At 32.7% G+C, this 13,045-nt stretch overlaps 1 protein-coding gene across 1 annotated transcript; it reads left to right on the top strand.

The window, feature by feature from the left end:
* The first annotated feature begins 10,158 nt into the window (after positions 1-10,158).
* LOC123883828 (glycerol-3-phosphate acyltransferase RAM2) lies at positions 10,159-12,519 on the top strand. Its single transcript, XM_045932769.1, has 2 exons — positions 10,159-10,964; positions 11,426-12,519. Exons 1-2 carry the CDS (start codon positions 10,353-10,355, stop codon positions 12,326-12,328), a joined length of 1,515 nt encoding a protein of 504 aa, XP_045788725.1. The 5' UTR covers positions 10,159-10,352; the 3' UTR covers positions 12,329-12,519.
* The last annotated feature ends 526 nt before the right edge of the window (positions 12,520-13,045 follow it).

Below are 13,045 nucleotides of genomic sequence, written 5' to 3'. Positions count from 1 at the left end.
GAGTCGCTTATATTGAATCCTTAAATGCATATAGGTGTCCATGCCTTTCAAACCATTAACGTTTTTTTTTGTCAAGTAATCTAGTGACTAGACTATTATACATTTAAATGTGGAGAAATGTGAAATTCGGGGTTCGAACTCCGACCACTCCAATAATGTATCTGGTAACTATCATTTGAACTACATTTATGGGACCAAACCATTAACGTGTTTTGATACAGTCATTTGCAACTTTTTTTGGCAAATAGCGCTCAATTAAAAAGATTAATTCTTCAAAATAATAATAATTGAGATTTATTTATTTAAAGAACTAGTAATAAATACTTTTTTATATGTATTGATTAATTAACGATTAAGTCCCGAATTAAATAATAATAAAGAGACATGTACCAAAAAGAATAAAAATAAAGAGACTCAAATATTTGTTCCTTGTGTCACGTAATTAAATAGTACTCCTCCGTATACTATATAAGCAAAAATCACATTTCGAAGTTCATAACAGAACGAATGTATTTGGTCTATATATTATATACTAAATACATTAATTATGAAATAAATCTAAAAAAATGTTTTTGCTTATATAGTGTTACGAAGGGAGTGTATATTTTTGTCTCGTGCCGTGAACTTAGCTTAGTTAACATGGTCATTGCATTCAGGGGAGGATTTAGGCACTATGAGGGTGTGCACCTACACACCGTGAACTTTGAAAATTTGCATCAATAATCTTATATTTTTGCATTATGCCCCCCTGAATTTTTTGTTTTGCACTTTGAACCTAAAGATTTTGCAACTAGACCCAAATATATCTCAATAATCTGAAGAGAAAAAGAAGATATGCAGTAAAAACACATGTGATAGAAAAGATGAAGAACGGCAGCTGTGTTGCTAGTTGCTATTGTTATGAGAAGAAAGAAGATGGCTTAATGAATTAGGTTGTTTTTATGTTGGGCCTAATAATGTATACCCGACCCACTATTATTACTTTTCAATTAGTTTTAGTTTTATTGTGTCTAACTTTTATTTTCTTGGAAGAAATATTCCTAAGTTAAACATGTGTGTGTCTCGATTTGCCTCACATATAAATTTTTAAGGAACAAAACAAAATTAAATGAAATATATATACTACTATTAATTCATATTTTGACTAATAATTCATTTTTTTTTTGATAAAAAATAACAATTCATAGAGATTATTAACAAATATTTTTCTTAGATATATTTCTCAATTCTCATTATCATTTTGGTTTTTTATATTACAAATATCAATATTGTGTAACTTTTTAGTCCTTAAACTATTAAACTATATTGATGATTATTTAAAAAAATGCTATATTGATTATATTAATTCTTATAATATTCTAAATATGTTTTTTTTTTAAACATTTAAATTTTTTAAGATATATCAACATTGACCTAACAACAAAGACGGTTTGTGTAGAAAAAGATTTTTGGAGGACTGAAATGTGTAATTTTTTAAAAAAATAATTAAAATTTTGTTGTACAAAATTTTTGCACCCACTGACTCGGGGTCCTGGATCCGCCACTGATTGCATTATATATGTAGGATGTTGGAGTTCGAACTTCGATCATTAAACTTATCTACTTTAAGGATAAAATTTATAGTTGCTAGGTTACTTAACAAAAAATAAATAGTAGGTATGTCTTTTTAGCGAAAAGTTTGGTTAGAGGCTATAGTTAGATTGTGAAGCTAGAAAATGAGAGTTAGGATACTCCCCGTTTCCTATTTTTTCATTTGTTTTGTTATTATATAGTTTTAGAAATATAAATGTAAAAATCTTATATTAAATGAGTTCATATCTCTTTTATACATCCGAAAATATTTAAAAAATTTAGTAATAGAGAAAATGGAAATAATAAAAAATGAAGATGATCCCAACTAGGGATGTAAATGGATATTCGTGGGGATGAATAGTATGATATTCGTGTCCGTCCCGTTGGATAAATATGATATCTGCTTCGTATTTGTGCAGGTATCCACAGATTTTGAGCTATTCGCGGAAATTAACAGACATCCATGAATGATAAATTTTAAATAAAAAAGACATATTTTTTCTAATTACCTAAAATTTCTTCAACTTTAAAAAAATAAAAAAATTATTAACACATAATAATATTCATACATTTCACTTTGAATGTAACAACAAAAGTCACCACTCATTTTCCTTCTTTTTACCAAAACTTAATATAATATCTATATATTTCTCTTTAAAGAAAAATATACATACATTTCTACCTAAAATAAAGTTCATCACAAAATTATACGAAATATAAAACCCTTTTTCATATTTAATAACTAAGGATATTTCATCAATTTTCTTACTTATTAACGGATACGAATATCGGTGTGCGCGGATACCATTAAATCCTCATTCAAACTCATTAAGTAGTGGGTAGTTAAATTATTCATTTATTTTATCCACGAATATCTATTAAATTATCCGCCCCATATCCATGATGAATTTTGTCCGCTGATATCGGCTGGTACGAATATTTTTAGCATTGCTAATCTCAAATCTGAAAACGAGGCTTCCATTCCATCTCATGGCACGGCTGCGGTCATGCATGCATGTGAACGCGTAAACACCCACTTAATCAACAAAAAATCAACCATTCATTCATTCATTCATTCATTAATGTCCGAATAAATTCAATGAACAGTATTCATTAATGTCTAAATAAATTAAATGAACAGTTTATGTGGTACGTGTTGCACTTATAACAAATAATTAATGGATCTTTCTACTCCTATTTGTGGAGACGTCAACACTTTCATTTTTTAGTTAAGTGCCTTGTCACATTTATGAATAATTCATCTTTTTTTCAGAAGGAAGATAGGAGTAATTCATCTTTTCAAAATACTCACGTTGTTTACGATTTTTATAAACATATTAAAACATATAATAATAGTCCCCGTGAACTTAGTTCAGATGATAGAGATATCACACTATATATGCAGTAGCTCGGGTTTGAACTCGGGACACTCCACTTATTCACCTTTAAGGTGGATTTTTTAGCTACTAGACTACTTGACAAAAAAAAAATTATAATAAATAGAAGGAAAAAATAGTCATTTAATAAATTATTCTAATTAACAAATGTTTTTTGTCATCATAAATTAGAACACTCGTTTTAAAGGCGAAATTCTTTATTTGTCCTTATGAAGTTACGAGAGAAGAATTTCATTTTTTTTTCTTTTGGATTATTATGATATTGAAATGAAGTTTTTATCGCAGTTAACAATGACATCTCTATCATGGAATTTTTTTGACACACAAGGTGGATTTTCATCTTCCAACTAAATTTTATCTTCACATATATATGAGTTAAAAATCGAACCTCTAACTACATGCATACAAGTTTGCCTTGTTATTGGTTTGATTAGCTATCTTCTTTCTTTTATTTTCTTTCTGGAGTAAGACCTAGTCTCCTATTGTATATACATTGAATGATTATAAAAACAAAAATATCAACATTGAATTAGACTATGGGAGTCTAGATGCCAACATAGCAATTAACAATTTTCTCTTGATGTCTACATATTTTTTACTTATCTTCTCTTGATGTCTACATAGTAACCTTTTATAGGCTAATGCTATGGTGGACCACCTTCATAAGTGGTTCACCGTGGACAAGTAATCTACGGAATATGAATTTTACGAAATTCACTGTTGGATTGAAAGTTTATATCGCATAACGTAAATCTTGATGAGTCTCAATAACATATCAAATGATTTTCAATTTTTCTATAGATGATCTATATGATATAAACTTTCAATCCAATAGTGAATTTTGTAAAATTCGTATTCGTTATAATGTTATTCACGACTGGTCCACCATGGACCACATGATGAAGTGATCCATATTAGAATTTACACCTTTTATATTGATAAAAAATAATTAATATTCACCCCCACTTATTTCGAAACAATTAATGTTGCTATGACATTTTGCTATATTTACATATTCACCCCCACTTTCCAACCATCAAATTAATGGGTTCACAATTTCAAATTTAGATAAAACTAATCCTCACAATCTCAAACTAATTTCAAATACCTCAATAATGACATCTCTTATATTATAAGCTTGTATATTAAACTGTAAACCTAATTTGTTTTTCCTCCACTTTTATTTTGCAATTTTTATTAAAAAACAATACAATTTTGTCTTGACTAGGATTTGAACCCGTAACCCTTCTGTGCAAGGCAATATTTTCAACCACTATGGCAAGTATACCAATTATGATTAAAATTATGTGCAATAATTGATAAGCACCATCGATTTTCATAGGAAAGATTTCATACAACAATTAAACACCATCAAATTACATTGCACAGTTTAAACAATTAAAAATCGGTAACTAGAAATCTACCAATTCATCAAATCTTACATTTTTCGAAAAAATTTACATTTTTTTTAGGGTCATGCTAGGAAGGAAGAAAATTTCCTTTGTCTGTTTCCCCTCTCCTCTGGATAATGTTTCTTTACATTTGAAGAATGGGCTTGTAAGATGGAAGTTTGTGTTCCACAGGAGACTGGTGCTTGTGAAGAATCTCAAAGAGGACATTCTTAAATGTCAAGATGTTGTTGATGGTATAAACACACTGATGATCTTCCACTTGACCAAAGTTGTTGCTCAAAGTGTGACTAAAAGAGAACTAGCATGATATGATTGTTTGTGTGAATGCGCATTCTGCTAAGAAGTACTATATGTGTTCAGATGTGTTATGATCAGATGCGATAATGATCAAATATGTGATGATAAGAAGTGATTGATTACCACTACTGTATGTGACTGTTTCAGACCTGTTTCTGAAACTTCTAGTTTGAAATTTCTTATGTGATTATTGAAGATGGATTTGGTATATGCCTCTTGAAGTTGAAACTGGCTAATCTTCATCTGTGTGTGTAACTTTGAGCTAGATGTCTTGGAAAATATGTCACCTGATAGGAAGAAAGATGAGATGTAAGTGTTCCTTCTTAGATGATGTATCTTTTATGAGTGTCGACTATGATGTTTGATGTGGTGGATATGATATGATTCCTCCACTGCTGATTTATATCTGACGAGAAATGTATCACATGGTGTTATCTTCGGCTGTAGTAGCTCTGTGCACTATGTGGTCGATGTGATGAAGATAGTATAGGTTTATGCCTTATGACTTATGATCTTCATGTTATATTACTGAGCGTGGTTATGGTTTTTCTTGGTTATGGTATTATGGATGAAAACTCGAATGTTCTCTTCCAATTTTCTCCGGACTTTTGTGGACTATCCCCTGGATTTTCTAGCACCTGTGAGTGCCTTATGGAGGAGTAGTGTGTGTAGACAGATGTGCTTACATCTGGTGAAAGTAGTTTTGTGCTTATGCTTTTATGCTCGTATTGAGGGGGAGTATGAGTTATATGTTATAAGTCATATGCATGTGTTGAGGGAGAGTTTGAATAGAAAATTCTTTCTCTATCTGATTTTTCGTGTGCATGTATTAAGGGGGGGTAATGTTATTCAGGAGGAGTAGTAGTGTGTGGCTAGCCTGATAATGTGTTCTGATAGCTTATACTCTGATAGTGTGCTTGATGGTTTTGGGAGTGCTATGTTCCTGATGTGTGATGTCATGCCTGGTATCTAGACATCCTGATCTGATGTGTGAGAATTTATTTTTCTCAGTATGTGGGAGTTTATTTCTCCCTATGTGGTTCTTTTGTGAGAGTTTATTTCTCTCTGTTATATAACTTGCACTTCTGATTATGGAACCTCTATGCCTCTGTTCTTTTGTTTAGTGCACACCGACTTTATTTGTTAGAATTTGTGGCTAAAAAGGGGGAGTAGTGATATGTGATATGTAAGATCTATCTGCGTGATGTGTGGACATATGTGCTGACATCTGGTGCGTATGTTGTTGCGGTTCTTCCTACGATGTGTTAATCTGCTAGGCCTTTGTCTGAGCGGAGTAAATGTTACCTTCAGCTCTGTGTAATGTGTTACAAGAATTCCAAAAAGCATTTAAATTTGTAGCATAGGGCATGATCATAATCATAGTCATAGAAATATGGATTATTCATCGTGCTTAGTCATAATCATAGAAATATGGATGACTTTTATGCTTAGGATCACAATCATAGAAATATGGGTGATTTGGGTCACAATCATAGCAATATGGGTGACTTAGTTAGTTACAGTCATAGAAATATGGGTAACTTGTACATGCTTATTTATGAATGCACACATGTGTGTCTACAACAACCATTAAGCGTTGATCACTCTGATTGAATGCTTCTGCTATTACAAGGATGTTGTAGTTCCTATGGTTGACTACATTGTATGCTTGTGCTCTGTCATGCACAAATTCAGGGGGGGTGGTAGTATGAATAAGTGACAAGTGTGATGCCAGATGCTGAGACATCTTGACTTTATTCTCTTGTGGCTGAGAATTTATTTTTCCCAGTTCTATGTTTGTGGGAATTTATTTTTTCCTGATGATCTTTTGTTGAATGGATGTACTATGATTGTAGGAGTTTATTTCTCCTATGGGAGTTTACTTCTCCCTTATGTTGTTCCATGAGGTTAGTTGCGTGATCATGTTGACTCAAAGGAAATGTGATACTGTATCCCTCTGAATATTGGTCTAATATTGTTTTAGCCAAAATTTGTCAAAGGGGGGAGATTGTTGGGTTTTTGTATGTTGGCTACATTTTGCAAAACATCTTTTAGCCAAGTGTTGAGACATATGTACCTACATCATGTGTTGAGACAGATGTACGTACACATTGGAACAACATCTGCGTGTCTGACTGCGCGTCAGCTAGCGTTTTTATTGTCTATTCAATCTTTCGAAGATTTGATTGAAGATTTATTTCGTGGTGACTTATGCAACAAGGCGCACGTGGTCCATTGTTTTTGAAGGCAACCGGACCCTAGTTCTATTTTCTAAAGGAATAAAATAACTTTTAAAAAATATAATATTTGTTTCAGAAATATATCTGCTGCTGCTGCAATTTTGAAGACCTAATTTCGTCTTGAAGCCCAAGCTAGTCTTCTGCTATATAAAGGGTGTTGCTAACCCTATTTTATACACCGAAACTTGAAGCTAAAATAGAATATCAAAGATGTAGTCTTTTAAGGGTTTCATGTCTTTAAGCCACTCTCTAGGAGAGTTGGTGTAAAGTGAACCACTCGGGTTGTGAGATGGTCACTATGTCCTCACTCAAAGTGTGTCAACACTTGTCCGTCACGTAGTAGACAGATATTGTCCAAGGTGTGCCAACACTTGTCTATATACAGAACACAAATAATAAAGACAGTAAAGTAAATAATACACAAGAGTTGTTAACCCAGTTCAGCCTAACAGCCTACTCTGGGGGATACCAATCTAGGAGGAAATTCACTATCAGCAGTATTAATTCAGAGCTAAACTCCCCCGTTTACAACTCCTCACTTAATCCCTACCCAATGCAACTTCTACCTAGGGGCACCGGTTATCATTTTCCTTTTTTTTTTTATCCTAATTCAATATTTTTTACTAATTAACTAAACATGTTAACCATTTTCTTAGTGTTTTATTTTTTTACGGAAAGAAAAAAGTCATTGGACTTAAAAGTTACTTTTTTTTTTTAACTAAACATGCTAAGAAAAATATACTTTTTTTATGTCTTTCTGAACTTCATGTTGAGAAGTATGGTTGATCGTATTACTGCAAATATATATCGAGGTGATATTTTTGCAAATAGTAGTTGACTCCAGGTATATATCAACATGACTATATAATTAATTGCGAAAAAAATCAATGTTTCACATTTGTTTCTTTTGCTAATAATGTATCCTAACCTTTCCGGATCAAAGAAGATCATTTTCTGAATGGGTTTTGGATGTTGGCGATGGAGAAATTGAAGATGACAACGACGATGATTTAGAACTTGACATTCCTTTATTGATTCCAAATTCAGTTGATCCTCTTGCTTCTATCGTTTAAAGCACATATCCCTAACTTTTACAAAACATGAACGATATAACGTGTTTCCAAAATAGAGCTATATTAGCTCTTAAAAATTCAATAGTCGACACAATAAATGATTATATGTTGGATTTAATTCCTAGTGAAGAAAAAACATATTTGAGTTATGATACTCCACTCTCAGATAATGTAGATGGTCAAAAGTGGATGGTGTTCAATAAGGATCATGACTTTGTATCACACTGATACAACCTCACCGAATCTTGTAATCATCCTGTTAGTGGTGACAATTTGTGGTCAATAAGGAAGCCCTCCAGTGTTGAGACAGAAAGTCCTTATGCGCAAGGAAGAAAGTCTCTTTATGTGCTAAAGAGTGAGGTCGATTTTGCTAGGCTATTGAGTAGGAAATCTTGGTGGAACACTAGGTGAAAGTCTTTCAAGTTGAAATTAAGGAAATAATCGCGGTGGATATTTAATTTTGTGTACTGCAATCCTGTTATATGATTATAGTGTTAAGTCTCTCTAGGTGGACTGGACTAGCTAACCATTTAATTGTGAACCAGTATAAAAATTATTGTATCTTGTCTCTTCCTTTGTGCTCCTTCTATTTTATCATGTTTACAATTTTTAAGGTTAACTTCAACTCTCTCATACTCCTTCTATGGATAGAGGGCAAAATCACCTTACAAAGGGTGGACTGAACTAGGGTGGACTGAACTAACTTACCACGTTTGGTAGTGAACCAGTATAAAAATTACCGTGTCTTGTATCCTTCTCTGTTCTCTTCTCTCGTGTCATGTTATAGAGGTTAAATGTTTTGATAAAATATATTGGTGTTATAGAAAAAGAATTAATTTTTCAAAACTGATAAACAAAATTCAAACCCATTTTTTATCTGAAATCACATAATTTAAACTCAATTTTAACAATTGTCAAAAAAAAAAAACAACTCAATTTTAGCAATTAAGGAAATCTTTCTCATTGAGTTTAGTATGAATCAAAGAGTCGAATTATATATAGTTCAAATTTAATTCATTTAGTTAACGAACTTAATTTTCAGCTCAACTTCAGTTTCATTTGGTTCATAAACTAAATTTAACAAATCAATAATCAAGTCGATTCTTAAACTTTGTTTGAGTTTGTTCGGTTCATTATCGACCCTAATTGGGAGTATAAATAACACCACACAAAATATAAATAGATATATAGTAATAATAACCAAGATCTTACACTAGTAATTAAATAACATGAGAAGACAAATTGTGACGGAGCATACTAAACCTTAAGCAAAATTGAGAATCATTTTTCTGAAAACACAACAAAGAACCTTGGTTACATCGTTGGTTATGTATCTGTCAATCTCTTTTGGAAATCACCGAGCCACCCACCATTCATTAATGTCATCGTTCACTTATACCAACCCCAATTTGTCTTGGTTCATAACCAAAAAAAAATAAAAAAAAAACCAAATTTGTCTTACACGATACGTATTTTTCCCTTGTCAATCAATTTAGTTTCTTGTATGAAGGCTGCTTCTAATTTGCACAAGTAACCCAAATTGTGCACCATGCACAAGTTGTTCATATTATTATAACGAATACGAATTTTACAAAATTCACCGTTGGATTGAAAGTTTATATCATATAGATTGTCCACAATTTTTTTTTAAGAAAATCGAAAATTATTTGATATGTTATTGTGACCCATCAAAATTAACGGTTTATGAATTTTAATTGAATACAGTTAATCTTGATGAGTCTCAATAACATATCAAATAATTTTTATTTTATTTTTTAAAATTTATGGATGATCTTTATGATATAAATTTTCAATCCAATGGTAGATTTTATAAAATTCGTATTCGTTATAATAATATTCGAAACTTGTGCACCATAAAAGACTTAGTGAAGTCTTCCATGTTAGCCAAAGCCTCCTTGATAATGTGGAGTCAATGAAATACGGTTTTTGAGATATCACAAAATTTTAATGATGTTAATTCATTTTTTAATAAAATATTGGTTTATAAACTAAGACACTTGAATAAAGTGGTTAATGAGCTCTTATAGAACAAATCAGTCCGGAGAACTTGTGTTGGAGAAAATAATTTTTGGTCAAATTTTACTTATATTGCAGTCGAGAACTCTGAATTTCTAGAAATCCCCGACCCGAAGGTTAATGCAAAAATATAAAAATATTGGTTTATAGACAAAACTAATATAGACAAAATGAAACTTTACATCACACCTGTACAATTCTTCTCTCATATATATGTATATATAAACACAACACCTTCCAACAAAAACAGGCACCCCTTTTCTTGTTAAAACAAAGAGAGTGTGTCTTCTACAAAAGAAGAGTACCATCACCACCACCATCACAATGGCCTCTTCAACTTTTCCAACAGTTAACAAATGCACTTCAATTGGTAGAGAAAAGCACACAGTAGTAGCAGACATGGATGGAACCTTACTAATAGGTCGTAGTTCATTTCCTTATTTTGCTCTTATAGCTTTTGAAGTTGGTGGTGTTCTTAGACTTCTAATCTATCTCTTATCTTCTCCGATCGCCGCTCTTCTTTACTATTTCATCTCCGAATCAGCTGGAATTCAAGTCCTCGTCTTCGCGTCAATGGCCGGAATGAAACTCTCTAGCATAGAATCAGTAGCAAGAGCTGTTCTTCCAAAATTCTATTCCTCTGATCTTCATCCAGAGACTTGGCGCGTGTTCTCCTCGTGCGGGAAACGTTGTGTTCTTACCGCGAATCCGAGGATTATGGTGGAACCTTTTTTGAAGGAATTTTTGGGTGCTGACATGGTTTTAGGAACTGAGATTGCTAGTTATAAAGGAAGAGCTACTGGTTTGATTTGTAACCCTGGAATACTTGTTGGAGATAAGAAAGCTCAAGTTCTTAAGAAAACTTTTGGTGATGAAAAGCCTGATATTGGACTTGGTGATAGAGTTACTGATGCACCTTTCATGGCTTTGTGCAAGGTAATATTAATCAAACTATCTAAATCAACAAAATCATCCATTTGGTGTTAAAAAAGTACTATCACATCGGTTGTGAGATGGTTTGAATAGAATTCTGATAGCAAACCCTCTTTCCTGCTATCAGATTTCTATTCAAGTCAACCGATGTGACACTTTTCTAACCTTTGGTTTTGTGATTGATTTCTTGTGTCTCTATCTAAATTAATGAACAAATTTAATAAAATGTTTAACTTTTCTGTAAGTTTTTTAAAAAGAGTTCTATATTGAGGGACGAAGGTAGTACTTAGTACTCCCTCTATTTTTGGCTTATGTGTGAGAATATTCTTACTATGACAACTAAAAAGAAATCAAAAGAGAGAGTATATTACAAGTATATTTTAAAACTATAATTAAAAATAAAAAGAACATAAAATAATAAATATTCATATAAGGCTAATAAGTCAATTTTTTTATTCATGCAGGAGGGTTACATAGTACCAGCAAAACCAAAGGTAAAAACAGTGACAAGTGACAAACTTCCAAAACCTATAATCTTCCATGATGGAAGACTAGTACAAAAACCAACACCTTTAATGGCTTTACTCATAATTCTTTGGATCCCTATTGGTTTCCCTTTAGCATGCTTAAGAATAGCTGCAGGATCACTCCTACCAATGAAAATAGTCTATTATGCCTTTAAAGCACTTGGTGTTCGTGTCATTGTCAAGGGAACACCACCACCACCAGTTGAAACATCCAAAACCAATCATCAATCTGGAGTTCTTTTCATTTGCTCACATAGAACCCTACTTGACCCTATCTTCCTCTCGACCGCGCTTGGTCGCGCTATCCCGGCCGTGACCTACTCCGTTTCCCGTCTCTCAGAGATCATCTCGCCAATTAAAACCGTTAGGCTTAGCCGCGACCGCGCAACGGATGCTTCCATGATCAAGAAACTCTTGCAAGAAGGTGACTTGGCTATATGCCCAGAAGGAACAACTTGTAGGGAACCTTTTCTTCTTAGGTTTTCGGCTTTGTTTGCCGAGTTAACCGATGAGCTTGTCCCGGTCGCTATGGTTAACCGGATGAGTATGTTTCACGGAACAACGGCGAGAGGGTGGAAAGGAATGGATCCTTTTTACTTCTTCATGAACCCTAGTCCTGTTTATGAAGTTACATTCTTGAATAAGTTGCCTAAAGAGTTGACTTGTGGTTCACAAAAGTCAAGTCATGAAGTGGCAAACTATATACAAAGGGTGATAGCTTCAACTTTGTCTTATGAGTGTACTAGCTTTACTAGAAGGGATAAGTATAGAGCACTTGCTGGGAATGATGGAACTGTGGTGGAGAAGACCAATAAGGCTAACAAAGTAATGGGTTGCTAATTAAGTTTTATTTCTTGAAAATTTTAGTTTCATATTTCAAAATGTAAAAGTAGTGATCAAGTTCAATTTATATATGCACACAGAGAAATAATTGAAAGAATATGAAGTTACATGAATATTTCAAATAATGAGACGAGTTTGGTATATCTCTTTCTATTGATGAGAAATTTTATTATTATTAATATTATTATTATTATTATTATTATTATTATTATTATTATTATTATTATTATTGGTGGTTATGTTTATGCATTAAAAATAATCATCAGCAACATATACACACACAAGGAAAGAATCAAAAGGTTTTGTTATGGAATGATTGTCATAAGACTCATAACCCAAAGTTAGTGGGTAAACTAAGCGGTCACGTTAGGAAAAGAACAGGAGAAACCTGCTCTGATACCAACCGACGCAGTTGGAAACGGTCACGTTAGGAAAAGAACGGGAGAAACCTGCTCTGATACCAACTGACGCAGTACAGAAGCGAGAAGGAATAGCAAGCGTTAATCCTATTATGGAACACAGGTTTGCAAGCGACAAACCTGTCAGGTAAAGTTCTGGAATCCACCAGATTTCCGAAATCCACTAGAAAGAGTAATTTGGAATCCACCAAATTTGAGAAAATTCTCTATAATTTTATTGAATCAAAAGATTTATTATTTTATTGAATCCACCAGATTCACTCTCAACTTTTTCCGCGTGAGCCACTACTATTTG

This window comes from Trifolium pratense, linkage group LG1 (genome assembly GCF_020283565.1).
Source record: "Trifolium pratense cultivar HEN17-A07 linkage group LG1, ARS_RC_1.1, whole genome shotgun sequence".
NCBI classification, from domain to species: Eukaryota; Viridiplantae; Streptophyta; class Magnoliopsida; order Fabales; family Fabaceae; genus Trifolium; species Trifolium pratense.
Note: the sequence above shows the minus strand (reverse complement) of the source record. Positions and strands in the feature narration are given on the sequence as shown.

Excerpts from the sequence above, each read along its gene's own strand:
- LOC123883828 (XM_045932769.1), top strand. The coding sequence starts at position 10,353 with ATGGCCTCTTCAACTTTTCCAACAGTTAACAAATGCACTTCAATTGGT. Across the intron at positions 10,965-11,425 it reads CTTTCATGGCTTTGTGCAAG|GAGGGTTACATAGTACCAGC; the intron begins GTAATATTAATC and ends TTATTCATGCAG.